This window comes from Delphinapterus leucas, chromosome 3 (assembly GCF_059928025.1).
Source record: "Delphinapterus leucas isolate spDelLeu-1000000601 "Yukka" chromosome 3, BTC_Dleu_Yukka2, whole genome shotgun sequence".
NCBI classification, from domain to species: Eukaryota; Metazoa; Chordata; class Mammalia; order Artiodactyla; family Monodontidae; genus Delphinapterus; species Delphinapterus leucas.
The window spans coordinates 36,185,112-36,199,863 of record NC_143131.1 but is presented as its reverse complement, the minus strand read 5'-3'; the positions used below and the strand labels follow the sequence as shown (position 1 = coordinate 36,199,863).

Below are 14,752 nucleotides of genomic sequence, written 5' to 3'. Positions count from 1 at the left end.
CAGTTATAACTACCTGGATGGCCTTGTCACTGCTGGCCAGTGAAACATCAGCCCTGATCTTAATGCAGGTCATGGGGCAAACTCTATAGTGGGGATAAGCAAGGATGCTGTGAGAGCACCCAAGAGAGGCCCCTCATCTCTCTTGTTGATGGGGTGGGGGCAGGGGCATGCGGATGCTTCCTGGGAGAGGTAGTCATGATTTGATGTGTTAAGGGTGAGCTGGAGCACACCTGATAGAATGAGGGTGGGACCTTACAGCATAGTATGAAGCCATACGCTGTAGACAAGCAACTCACTATTCCTGGGATAGAAATGGGAACTGGAGCGTAAGGCAGTGAGGAGGGTCCAGGCCACACTGTCATAGGTTTTGTATGCCAGACTGAGTGAGGTGCTTGGACTTTACCCTGAACCACTGGGGAACTAGTGAAAAGCTTTAAGCAGAGGAATGATATAAAATGCTCATTTTAAGAAGATTATTTTTGTGGCTATGAGTTGGAAAGATTTGAGAGGGACAAGGCTGGACATAGGTTAACCGGAGGGATGTTACACCACTCAGGGAGAAGTCATAAGGATCCTAGCTAGGGTGAGAAATAGTCAAGTTCAAGAAATATTGGGAAAATAGAAGTTCCTTGTGATTGAATGAATCATTGATTGTACACGGATAATGAAGGAGAGGCAAGAGATAAAGACGTTTCTGATTTGGATCCTGAGATGGTTGATTGGCCACTAACTGAAATAGGAAATCAGTGGGCAGATGAGATTTGCCTTGATAAAGATGCTTAATTTACTTTGGACCATACTGAGTTGAGGCATGAATAATTAACATAAGATAACAGAAGTTTTTATTTCTCACTCACATAGAACCAAAGTGAATATCCCTGATTTGCAGACAGCTCTCTTCTGTGCAGTAATTCAGGGATTGAGATTCCTTCCATTCCGTGGCTGCACCATCTTCAACATGTAGTTTGCAGAAAAGACAAGGGCATGGAGCATTGTTCTTGAAGTTTTTATGGTCCAGCCCTGCAAGTGTTATATATCACTTTCACCCCGTTCCACTGGTCAGAACTTATTCATATGACTAGTCCTAACTTGGACGGCTGGGAAATGTGGCCTCTGTGCCCAGGAACAAGAGGAAACAATTTGGGGAATCAGCCAGCGGATTGTGCTACAGGGTGACTGGGAAGTTTTTGGGTATTGAAATCTGAAACTCAGGGAAGATCTGAGCTAGACATGTGGCTTTAGGAAGCATCAGAGACAGGGCCGGTTTATATCATAAGTGTATAGATGAAGTCACTCGTGGAGAGCAAGTGTCAATAAGAGCAGGAGGCCAAGGGCAGAGCTTTAAGTTGGCCAACACAAAGCTGGTGTGGGAAAAGGATGCTAGAAAGGAGCCTGAAAGCCTCAAGGTAGGAGGTATTATACCATGGAAGCTGATGAGTATAGAGGATTTACAGATGTTGATGGAATACAGTGTAAAATGTAGTAGAAAGTTTCAGGAATGTATAAAGTAAACCTACAAAGTGTGTACTGAATCAAATGATTAAATATTAGAGACTGGATTGAGTAGTTCTCACTTCAAGGGCATGGTCAAGGAGAAACTGGACTTCAATGTGTTGAAGAATCTATAGAGAGGGGCTGTGGAGAGGGGGAGGGTGGAGGAGCTGTGAAGAGGGGATAATTTAAACAACATCTCGGAGAGAACAGGAGCAACAGCGCTTACTAAAATGAAATTTTGAATTTATCCAAGTGCTGCTTTTCTGACATGCTTTTTTTTTTTGCGGTACGCGGGCCTCTCACTGTTGTGGCCTCTCCCGCCGCGGAGCACAGGCTCCGGACGCGCAGGCCCAGCACCCATGGCTCATGGGCCCAGCCACTCCGCGGCATGTGGGATCCTCCCCGACTGGGGCACGAACCCGTGTCCCCTGCATCGGCAGGCGGACTCTCAACCACTGAGCCACCAGGGAAGCCCGACATGCTTTTTTTTTAGCCCATATTATGATTGATAACTGATATTTGTTATAAGCAATTTTGTTAACTTACTTAGCAATAAAGATATTATTATATTTCTAGTTACATATTAATTGGTTTACATGATCAGTTCACCTGTCCTGGGAAATACAATTAAACTTGGAAAGGAAAATCACATTTTTCTTGGTTTTGAATACAAAGTATAACAGAAAAGAGAAATATTCTGCTGTACCTTTGTTATAACTTTGCTAAACTAAGGCAAATTTTTAAAATCTTTTATAACATCTCTCTTTGTATTTAAACAAATGTTGATATCATGTTTTTAGTTTCCCTCTCTCCTGCTCTTTAGCTAGGAACATGTTTAGAGACCGCTTTCTTTCCTAGAACATTTTTTAATAATGGGAAAGTGAGATAGAAATAAAGAGGCTTACATTTGGATTGAGGTGGATACTTAATGCTCTGGTGTTTAATATTAAACAACAAGCCCTAGTTTTATAAATAAATCACAGCTATTTTTCCCTTTTTCTTACAGTTGATTCACATTTTCCAGTGGGGCACATAGCATTAGTTTAAAATGCTTTAAAAATTGTTTCTGTAGATTGTACATTGTTTCTCACTTAAGAGCAGAATATTTAGAGGTAACAAATCTGAAAATAAGCCATTACTATTTATATACTTATGATAAAAATGATGGCAAGAATCATTTTCAGTATGTTTTATGTTTTATTTTAAATGGCATTTTAACAATTTCTTTCACTTTCTTTAAAATTCTGATATTAGGAAATAGGATCGAAGTAAATAAAAATGTATTTAAAATATTGATTTTGGTTTAAATATATTTTCTAGAAAAAAGGTAGATTTTTTTTTTTTTTTTTTTTTTTGCGGTGCACGGGCCTCTCACTGCTGCGGCCTCTCCCGTTGCGGAGCACAGGCTCCAGACACGCAGGCCCAGCGGCCATGACCCACGGGCCCAGCCGCTCCGCGGCATGTGGGATCTTCCCAGACTGGGTCACGAACCCGCGTCCCCTGCATCGGCAGGTGGACTCTCAACCACTGCACCACCAGGGAAGCCCGATCATGTTCATTTTTTATTCCTAATTCTTACCTTAGTTCCTGGTTCATAATAGATCCTGAAAATATTTGTGAATGGAGGATAACAGTTGAGTCAGTTTCTTTTTAGAAAAGTTTTGTAATTGTGCAGCGTTCTAGTGCATTTTATTGCAGTATTCTTTCCGTACTTGATGTCAGAGTCAGTCCTTAACTGCAAAAAAATGAGTTGGCTATGAAATGAGTATCCAGCAATCATCTCTCCATTATGCTAGCCAGAATACATTTTAGAACTAAAGTTGCCCCATTCAAGAAATGTATGTTTGCTGATGAGATTTAAAAGAAAGCCACGCTTTGTGTGACCCTGGCCCAGTGCTTCAATCATGACCATAATCTCTTCATTATAGGCCTATTTTTTCTCCGTATCACTTCTCTCTCTTGTGATTTATTTAAAGGTATATTTTTAGCTCCTTAACTTCTCTCTTTTATCAGCTTTTTATTTTGTATATTGATTAGGATGTTGGGTTTCTGGGAGGGAGATGAAGACGGAGGTAAGATCTGTATCTCAGCTCTATCAAATGTCAAGCAGTGTGCTGGACATTTGGATAAAGAGGTAGATAACAGTGCCGAGGACAGTATCTGGCATAGTCACCTCCCTCAAAGAGCAGTGGTAAAACATTTCCTTAAGAGGCCTTCTCAGGTCCCCCCTCTGTTATGCAGCTGTAACAGTTCTAATTCTACACAATTCTCTCCCTTCCATAGAATCCATTTGGGCAACACACCACTGTATTAGTCACACCAGCTGCTGTAACAAATAAGCCTCCCGATTTCAGTGGTTTAGCACCCTGTGTTTTTCACTCATATTGAGCAGTGCAGTGTGTTTCTGAGTAAGTGGGCTCTGCTACACGTGGTCATTTAAGGACCCAGCCTGAGGGAAGCTCAGTCATCTGTGAGGACACCTTGGATGTCAGTGTCCACATTGCAGAAGGTGAAGGAGTGTAAAGGATTACACGTGAGAGGTTTTTATGGGCCAGAGCCTGAAACCACAGGTAGCACCTCCCTCTCTTCCATTGTCTAGCACTCAGGCACATGGCTACCCCAGCTGCAGTAGAGAACTGGGATATATAAGTAGTTGATTCCCAGAAGAGTGCCTGCTGAGCCGGGCTGAAAGGTGGCGTTGAATTTCCCACTTGCTTCAGAGAGGGTGTCTTATATCTCTTTTTTTCTTCTGGTATAGATAGAATAAATTATTTTCCTTTAGTAATTGATTCTGTTTCAGAAATCACTTGGGAATTGAAATGGAAGAAAATGTTTTCATTTCTTTTTCTAATACAATGAACTTACTTAAAAAATACAAAAACCAAATATTTGGAGGTTTTCCGGTTAACCTGCTAGAAATGCTTTCTCTTAGGAGACACTGCTGTTCTCTTCCCCATCTGGCAGACTTTTGTGAAACACCTCCTCTGTGACATCCTGCTGAGCCTCTTCCTCCCATTCCTGCCTCTCCAGGCACAGTTAGCAGTTGCATCCTGAGTGCTCTGCTAGAACTTGAACGTACCTATGTTACTCGAAGCCATTCATCCACTCATTCATCTAAGCACTTATAATGCAATAACAATAATAATAATACGGTGAAAGAAAGAAAAGAGTTGAAATTCACTGTGACAGAATTACATACCAAATAGTGCCAAGGATACAGGGAAAAGGCACTTAGCTCTACCTTGGGGATGAGGAAGAGGTGGGGAATGCTTCTTTTAGAGGGAAGAAGTTTGGTTCAAGTCTCTTTAATTACTCGTGGATGCTTTCCCTTCCCCCAGTGATGAAGTTTATGAGAAAAGAAGCCTATCTTGATCATCTCTAAGTCCAGCACCCAGTACAGTACAGGCTTATATTAGACACTCACTAAAATGAATTGACTGAAGATGTAAGGCAATAAATTTATAAATTTCTGTTTACTCCACATCCATTCCTCATAACAACTTTATGATAGGGCAGATATTCTTATTCCTGGATTATAGATAATGAGCCTAAATACAAAGAGATTTGGTGTTTTGCAAATGTCACACAGTGGGTTAATAGATCTCAGGTGTTCTGCACCTAATCTTGTGCATTTTTTACTCTTGGAAACAAACATGTAAGTATCAAAATAGTGCTTTGAAATTTGTAGCGTGTGCTTTGAAGACAAGACATGAGACCACCTGAATCTCTTTGAGTGATGAAGACTGTTCATTTACATTGAGTCAAGAGATACAGTTCTTTCTAACAGACACAAAGAGATGGTTCTTTCCAACTTGTTTTATAGCACTTTATATTCCTGCGAGCACAGTGTTATGTACCCAGCTGGTGCTCTATAAATCTTTCTTAAATAACTGACGATGATTTCAAATATGTACATCAGATTCACCTAAAATGGACAAGCGTCCTGTTAGAAGCTGTCATAAGCTTTACCAGTATCATTGTGTCACAGGGGACAAAATTTGCCTGTGGTATATTCTAATTCAAGGAATTTTTTTTTTTTAATTCAAGGAATGTTTAACACACTAGCTTGGTTTCTGGTTTTCTTTGGCTTCCTCATTCTTCTGGCACTTACACTCTTGGTCTGCCCAAGGACACTATCTATGGAAGCTCAGACTGGCTGGTTGTTCTCACCACAGCAAGAACATGTTGAGACATTTTAAAATGGAATAGCTTTAGTGTGTTTTGATGTTTTAAAAATCCCAAACTTCCTTAGTATTGGAGTTTATGATAGACATTTATTGCTTCCATCTCTAACTTATCCATATTTTGTACCATAAAGTATCAGCGTTCTCTTCAGAAATGTTATGACCTGGTGCTTTACTTATTAAAATTACAGCTAAGGATGACGGTGTGGCTTATAGAAGCATAAAATTACACATTTCCACATGGATATTCTGCTTCATGGCAACCTTACATGTCTGAAGACAGACTCATTTTGTCCCTTCCACTCCTTTCTTGCACCACCTCCCAACCATTGCCAGCTGCTTCCCGATGTCATTTAGTGGCAAGCTCCAAACCATGAAGATGTCCTGACTACTTACTCCTTTGTTTTATACTGCCCATCTAATTCATGTTCGTGCAGTGTTGCACTGACCTCTAAAATGTTTCTGAAATCAGGGGATTTGAGACCGTGTCTTAAAGCCAGGTGTGAGTGTATTGCCTGATTTCCTTAAAGGTATGAAATTATGGGAAAGGAGCTGAAAGCCCTGGAAGAGTTTCCTGCCAAATCAGCAAGAGGAAAAAAATAAATTAAATTTTCAGGAGGTTTCAATGTTAGAAACATTTCTTTTCAATCTACTTGAGTAAGAATTTATTTCATCATCTCTGGGGACACTTGCTTTTTCCAAAACTCTGTAACCAGGAGACAGACTAGACAGTGGGAATTATTCAGAGTGTGTGGCACAGAGAAGGTGGTTGGTAAATGTTTAATGAATGAGGAGATAGATAGATGAACAAAAATAGAATGGTCTTGGTGAAAGGATCCTGAAGTCTGCTTCTGTTTTTGCTTAACAGAAATATATTTTCTTGTTTTGTTTTGATGTATTTTTCTAAGAGCAAGATAAGTGCCAGGTTTTAGAAAGACAGACCCACCTTTCATATTAATCATTACTAGGGAAACACCACTAATGCCTTAGTTTATTACCTAATGGTATTTTAATCTGCAGGAAATCCAAGAAAGTGCTTTAGAAAGTGTCTGTGATTGAAGACTCAGTGGTGCCAAGTATATGTTTAAAAAGAAAGAAATGAATGTCAGGGGCATGTGGATTTCAGTCTCATATTATTGTAATAAGAGTAATGTGCCCAGAATTTTGGAAAGGTTCTTGAGTTTTTTCTTATCCAATGATTGACATATTGCTAATATAGCATTGACAAAGTAATGTTAGCCATACTCAGTGAGTGTAACATCATAATATTTATCCTGAACTTATTCTTCAGCCATAGAATAATAGAACAACAGGATATTAAGGTCATAAAGCTCAAGTACTAAGCAATGAAGGTCAATGAGTTTTTTTCACTAATTATTCCAGCGGCTTCTTCTTGCAAGTTAATTTTGTTCTGCCACATACTAAAAAGGTGAAAGAGAATTACTTCTTTTTATTTTTTTAATATTTATTTATTTTTTGGCTGTGTTGGGTGTTAGTTGAGGCACGCGGGATCTTTCGTTGCGTTACGTGGGCTCTTCGTTGTGCACGGGCATCTCTCTAGTTGTGGCACACAGGCTTAGTTGCCCCGCAGCACATGGGATCTTCATTCCCCCAACCAGGAATCGAACCAGTGTCCCCTGCATTGCAAGGCTTATTCTTAACCACTGGACCACCAGGGAAGTCCTAAGAAGTACTTCTTATTTTCTGTTTGTTTTGCAGGGGAAGATGGTGAAAGGAATGGGAGGGGCTATGGATCTAGTGTCCAGTGCCAAAACCAAAGTGGTGGTCACCATGGAGCACTCTGCAAAGGTAATGAGAGCTGCTTTTGGAAATTCACACTACACTGAAACCCTGTACACCAGGTCATATGACCATTGTTTTTATTGTTTTCTCTGGATCACTCAGCTTGATAACGTTTATATTTTAGAGAAAAACGTTACAAATAAAGACCATTATTTATTATCATTCAGCTAAATGTTTGTTTTAACTTTGAAGCAAACATCAGGGTGTTCTTTGATTATTTGCCTCACACACACATTAAGTAAAAGCTATAATGTCTTCAAAAGCAGTGAAAAGATGTTAGGGCAGATGTGTTGATTCAGGTTTATAGATATTTTTATTTTATTTTTATTTTTTTGGCCAAACCCAGTGGCATGTGGGATCTTAGTTCCCCGACCAAGGATCGAACCCGTGTCCCCTGCAGTGGAAGCACGGAGTCATCACCGCTGAACCACATGGGAATTCTCTGATTCAGGTTTAAAGATGATTATAGTGGTTGCTACCTCTGTGCAAAATGAAAAACACAGCAGAATGTGCGTTTTTAACAGCAGTTATTTTCAAGTGGACAATATGGCCTCTTACCAAGTCTGTGGAGGTGCCGTTTTGAGACAGTGTTAGAAAATGATGGACTTGGTGATAGCAAGTGTTCTATTCTGAAGAATATTATACTTTTATTTTGATAAATCGTTGAGTGTTTATTGAATATCTATTATGTGCTGGGCACTGCTGGAATTTAGCAATGACCAAAACTAGACAAGAATCATTGACCGCATGGCACTTACATTTAATGATGATATCATCAGCCTATAATAGTGATGGCTCCCATTCATTGAGTTTACTGTGCACGAAGAGTACACTAAGCTCTCTGTGTATGTTTGCCTGTAAAAGCCCATGAACTTGATATAAGTGTTTTTGTGGGTCCAGAAACAGAGCTTCAGAGAGGTTGAGTAACTTGCCTGAGGTCACACAACTAGTGGAACTGAGATTTGGCCTGGATACCTCTGACTCCAAAGCCTAGTCTTCTAAATACCGAGTTATCAGTATGACTTTCTTCCTATTCCAAGTCATTGTCTTTGAAACAACTGAGCTTAATTGCCTTCCCCACCTGAATCCCTGGGCTTCTGATGATTTGCAAAGTTGATATTGGGTGTCAGGTACCCTCTTCACCCTCTATACCTTTGCTCATTCTCCTTTGTAGTTCTTAGTTTTAAAACAAAAGCTACCTGTTCTCACCTTGATACCTGCTATTTTGAGTGGAAGTGGTAGTTGTTTGCCCTTTTTTATTTTGTGATGCAGCATTGTGGGAGAGTGTGGATCTGGAAGATTTGCATCCGACTTGCTTCCCATAGGGAGTTCTGTTACAGAGTGATGGGTGCCATGAAACAGTTTCATTGTGAAAACTGTAATAAATATGAAATTATCATAAATTGCTTAGTAAACAGTGAAGTGAGCAGTGAAGCATAAATATGGGACAATAGAAATGAAACCAACACAGGTGACTACTGAGCGATGCCTGGCAAAAGCATCCAAAATACTTCATTTCAGAGGCAAAAGGATGCCGCGCATGCAAATCAAATCCAAAGGTTTTCTGGAACATAATGTCCATTTGGAGAAAACTCTTTCCGACTTTCCTTTTGTTGTTACTTTAATGTTGACACATAGGCACTGAAGTCCGACTCATTTCAGATTATTTTTGTGCATTTGTTTTCAAAACATTGGGCCTGTATTTCTCTCTCTTTTTTTCCCCCAAAGTGTTTTCTTTCTCCTCAGCTGGAATTTCTGACAGAGGAAAAATTGTGCTTCAAACTTCCAATTAGAAGTCCCTTATTAAAGCTTTTCATAGAAGTAAGAGAATGTTTTTTAGCGTTTCTTCTTTTTCTTCTCTCAGTGGGGAAATTGGCACTAAGTTTTAGACCAGAACTGAAGTTAGATATTTTTCCCTACATACTTTCATTTGGACAAACTAACAAAAAATATATTTGTGATTAAAATAATAATAGTGATTTGTTTATACTTAATAGATAACCTTGAAAACTAACCAACAGAAGTTTCTTTTCTTGCCATCTTCACTTTGTACTCTTGGTCCCAGAATGTGGTTGCTACTGTACATTGTTCACCTGGACTTACTGTTATTGGCCCAACTCAAGGGAACACGGGGACCTCACCACTTCTTTCCTGCATCTTTCGTCTGCCTGAAGGTTGGTAGAGGTTGGAAAGGAAATAGAGAGGCGAGGTCTTTCACTCCTGGTGGCCTCTCCAGTTAATGACCTGTTCTTTTAGATATGCCAGGTAACTTCTGCTGCCTTATGAGTAAGTGAACAGCCTAGGGGGAGAATCCCCAGAGTTTTCTAAGACACAGAATAGAAAGTTTGCGGTGAAAGATTAAAACCTGAGAAAAGAAATATAATCTTGTATTCTTGTGCTACTGATTTTTTTTTTTCCCCAGTAAGTGGGTGGAGCCATCAACTGGCCTTCAGGTACAGCTTTTCTTTTTGCTCCTTTTCTTCTCTATAGGGTTACAGCTGCAGGTCACTTATAAATATAGTATTACCTGACCTTTAAAAATGTTGCTTTAATCAGACAAAGGAAACTCTTTCCTTGCAAGTCTTTGCAAGCAGCCAGCAGCTTCTGGTATTTGAAACCTGGCTGCCTGCTTGTGTTGCTCTAGAGTAACCGGCATAACATTTCCTTTGCCTTAAAACTGCCTCTGGAGACATGTGGCAGGCACTGGCGCCAGACTGGCCTTGGAGTGTGGCTTTCATTTAAGCTTAGACATCAGGGTTCCAGGCAAAATTGCAAAGTAGGCAGAGTTTTTGGTGTCTAGCCACCTTCTTACTTAAGCTTCTTTTGATCTCTTGGCGTGTCCTTTTTTTGCCCTCTAAAAATTGGGAGAAATGAAGGAAAGGAGTAGGAGTTTGAGTCTTTACTGGGTGCGAGGCCCTGTGGGTGGCATTGTACATACTGGATCTATAAACCTCTCAGCGACTCTCCGATGTAAGGCTGGAATGTAGGCAGGTAAGAAACTTGTCCAGGTAAGTGGCAGAGCTAGGAGTTGCCCTCAGTTTGGTCTAGTCATGTTCATCATATCATACCATGCTGCATCCTCACCTATGTTCCCATCCACACCTGCCCTTTTCTGAAAACTTTAGGTTTCAGAATTACCTCTTTCCCTTTTTCATTTTCCCTGGTCAAAGCTGTCCTTGTTGAGATAGATATCAGCAAAATATTTAAAAGAAAACAGTCTCAGAATTGTGCCCCCTACTACCCATCTCCTCTTCTTCCCTTTTGTATTAGAATCTTCCCATGTTTCAGTTGGGCACAGAGTAGCCCAGTGACGGACTACATTTCCCAGATTCCCTTGCGTGTAGATTCATCTATGTGACCAAGTTTAAGTCAATGGGATTTGAGCATTTGTGCAATTTCTGGGTCATGTCCTTAAAGAGAAAGCCGATTTCATTGGACTATTTTTTGTCCTCCTCTAGCCTTCTGAGAAAGGCCTTAACTGCAACATCAGCCTTGGAACCAAAGTTGTAAACCACGTGCTGAGGCCTGCAGAGCTGCCCCACCAACCTAGATCACTAGCTGCCCCATCTTTTCTTTATCAGTTCCTTCCAGGACTCCTCATAACTTCATCCTTGGCCCTCTGTACTTCTCACCCTCTGCACCTTTCTTGGGTGCTTTCTAAATCTTTGGCACCAGCTATTATTTTTCACTCAGTGGCTCCCTAATCCTTATTTCCTCACTGGAATTCTCTAATGAGCTCTATAACTATATTTTTTCCCTATTAGACACCTCCACCTGGTTGTTCCATAGCTACCTCAACCACAACACTTATACAAGTGAAATCATCATTGTTTCCCCTAAAAATCTTCCATCTGCTAGCTCAACTGGAGAAGTGATGATCTCCCAGCCCCCCTCTGGAAAGGTACTCATGGAATTTCTGCCCCTCCCACTATACCAGCCACTGTACATATTGCATCTACAATACCCCTGTAATCTGCTCCATCCTGTGGATTTCTACTTGTTTAGGTCCCTGTCACATCTACATGGGTCACTGTTGCAGCATCCCAAAGGTCCTCTTCCTGCCAGACTGACCCTCTTTCCTGGTAATCAAGCACACCACTGCCAAAGTGACTGGTCTCAAACTAAAGCTGGATCGAGTTAGGTCCACATTATTTAGTTCACCTTAGCCTGCCAGCCTTTTGTCATCAGCTCCCCAGCAACCTACTTTATCCTTGTTTCCAGGGCTTCAGTTCTGCTAAGATCTCCACATTCATGTTGTTTCCTGTTCTCAGGTGTTTCCACATTCTGTTCCCCTTCCCCCTTTATCTGACTCACTCCTACCTCTACACCATCATATATAAATGAGCCAACACTTTGTGAATTTGCTGGCTTAACGTCTTCCATCCTCTAGACATGATGAATGACTAAATGTATATTCTTTGAGGCTTTGTCTTGAAATTTGGCAGAATTATCTTATGTGAGTATGTTAATTTACTTGTTTATGCAGGCATCAAATATTTATTGAGGGCCTACTATGTGTCAGACACTATGATAGGGTCTGAGGAAATGAAAAATAGAAAGGCATAGTCCTTCCTTTACGCAGGTCAGAGTCTCATGGGGATAGAGTCATAGAAACCAATACTTAAAATAGAAAGAGTGTACAAAACAGAGTGCTTCCCATGAGATGTAGCATTTGCATGGAGATCTGAAGGATGGGGCAGGGTTTGAAGGGACTAGTGTGTTTCAGGTCAAGGGAATAGGCACTGGGGTGTGAAAGGGCAGTGCATGCTGAGGGATTTACAATTAGGTCCCTGTTGTCAGAGAGCAGAGGGAGAAGAGTTGGGTGGAAATACACACACACACACACACACACACACACACACACACACACACACACAGAGTCTATCCTCCACACAGTGGTAGGAATGATGTTCTAAAAATACAAATCATGTTATAGCACTTCTTCCTGGGCTCAGAAACCCTCCACAGCTTCCCATCTCCCTTAGATTCAAGTTCAGAGTTCCTTATACTTTGTCTCTAAGGCCCTCCCTGGCTTGTCAGCTCCAATCCCAGTACCTCTCTGACTCCATCTACTAGGATTCTCCCACTTGCCCACTGAGCTCCAGCCAGACTCTCTTCCTGTACGTTTCTGGAACATTCCAAGCATCCTCCTGCCTCAGGGCCTTTGCACTTGTTATTGTCTATGTCTGGAAAGCTCTTCCTCAGATAGCTACATGGCTCACTTCCTCTGTTCACTCAGGCCTCTGCTGAGGATACCAGAGAAGCTTTCCCTGACTGTTATAAAAACAGAATTCCCCCCTCTTCTGATGATTCTTCATCTCCTTTCTTCACTAGAATGGAAGTTCCATTAGGGCAGGGTCTCTTTCTATCATAACAACTAAGGAAAATCATGCCTGGTGCATATTAGGAATCAATAATTGTTGAATTCATTAGTTCTTCAAATAATAATGATACTTTGAACATATAGAGCACTTTTAACTTTTTCCAAGCAGTTACATGTTTATTGCCTTTATTTTATCATTACAATACTCTTGTGAGGTAGGTCTTATTTTTCCCCTTCCAGAGGTAAACCAACCAAATTTCATAGGGGTTAAACATTCTGATAAAAGTCAAGTAGAAAATTAAGAGCAAAAGCAAACTGAGAGCCTATGTATCCAGCCCCTCCGTTTTCTGTTACTAAACTTTTCTGTCTGGCAAATACCATCACCACTAACAATATAAAGGAAAGTGTTTTGTTCTTAGTATTGTGTACTGGAAATGTGTTCCTAAGGGTATAACTCTCAGAGCACAAAAACAAAGAAATTCAGTCATAGTTGTCATTTATTGGAAACAGGCAAAGCTCTGGTACCTATTTTTGAGAACATAAATGAGAGTGCTATTTCTAAAACAGGCTTAGTTTTTATTTGTATTACAGTAGGAGGTCTGGATTCTAAAGGATAAAAAGAGTCATAATTATATTGTTATGAAGTTGAGAATAAATCTTTGTGAATAATATTTTTTATTAAGTCCAATCTGTATCAGATAGCGAAGGTGTCATATAGAAATCCTGAATACTGTTTTACCTTGTCTTTGCTTTTTTAAAAATGTAATTTATTTTTTAATTTTTATATTGGAGTATAGTTGATTAACAATGTTGTATTAGTTTCAGACGTACGGCAAAGTGATTTAGTTACACGTATGCATGTATCTATTCTTTTTCAAATTCTTTTCCCATTTAGGTTATTACAAAATATTGAGCAGAGTTCCCTGTGCTATACAGTAGGTTCTTATTGTTTATCTATTTTAAGTGTAGCAATGTGTACCTGTCAATCCCAACTTCCCAATCTATCCCTCCTCCACAGGCTTCCCCCCTGGTAACCATAAGTTCATTCTCTAGGTCTGAGTCTGTGTTTCTGTTTTGTAAATAAGTTCATTTGTATCATTTTTTTGTTATGAAGTTGAGAATAAATCTTTGTGAATAATATTTTTATTAAGTCCAATTCATATCTGATAGCAGTGTCATATAGAAATCTTTTTTTGTTGTTTTTTTTTGTTTTGCGGTACGCAGGCCTCTCACTGTTGTGGCCTCTCCCGCCGCGGAGCACAGGCTCTAGACGCGCAGGCCCAGCGGCCACGGCTCACGGGCCCAGCTGCTCTGCGGCATGTGGGATCCTCCCGGACCGGGACACGAACCCGTGTCCCCTGCATCAGCAGGCGGACTCCCAACCACTGCGCCACCAGGGAAGCCCTAGAAATCTTGAATACTGTTTTACCTTGTCTTTGCTTTTTGTGCAGAGGAATTATAAAAAGTAAATGAGATTTATTAATCTTTTTATTTTGGACCAAATGTGTTACCAAAAGCCAGCAAATATAAAAGAGTTTCTAAAAATGCTTTCTTGGAAGCATCCTTGAGATAATTTTCAGCAGCACTGAAAGGTATCCCAAGATAAAGTATTCTTTTGTTAGGATAATTTGTAATTAACATAGTTTCATCTGGTTTAATTTTTTTTTCCATTCATAAAAGCTTGTCAGTATTTTATAATTTGTTAATGAAACTATTTCGTGGCTAGGATTGTTTGGGAAAAAACGATATTCACCATTAAAAATAGAAATCCTTACATGGTTTTGTCTTTTTTATTTGTCCTTTAATGATGGACATACCTGCAAAAAAATGTTATAATGGAAGAAAATAGCAGAACACAGTCCATCAACCAATAAACACTTTAAAATGTCTTACAGAATTTAATTAAGCAAATAACTTTAAATTCTGTGACCTTGAGCACCCATAGTTC

The 14,752-nt window shown here is 40.1% G+C and overlaps 1 protein-coding gene across 3 annotated transcripts in view; it reads left to right on the top strand.

The window, feature by feature from the left end:
- The window catches only part of OXCT1 (3-oxoacid CoA-transferase 1), a 145,054-nt gene that overhangs the window by 108,500 nt on the left and 21,802 nt on the right, over positions 1 to 14,752 (top strand). For 2 of the 3 annotated variants that reach the window (XM_022598418.3, XM_089908811.1), the window contains exon 14: positions 7,398 to 7,487. The exons of the other annotated variant lie outside the window; for it this stretch is intronic. In XM_022598418.3, the coding sequence (XP_022454126.2) occupies positions 7,398 to 7,487 (90 nt within the window). The remainder of the gene's footprint in view (positions 1 to 7,397; positions 7,488 to 14,752) is intronic. 3 annotated transcript variants of the gene reach the window in all.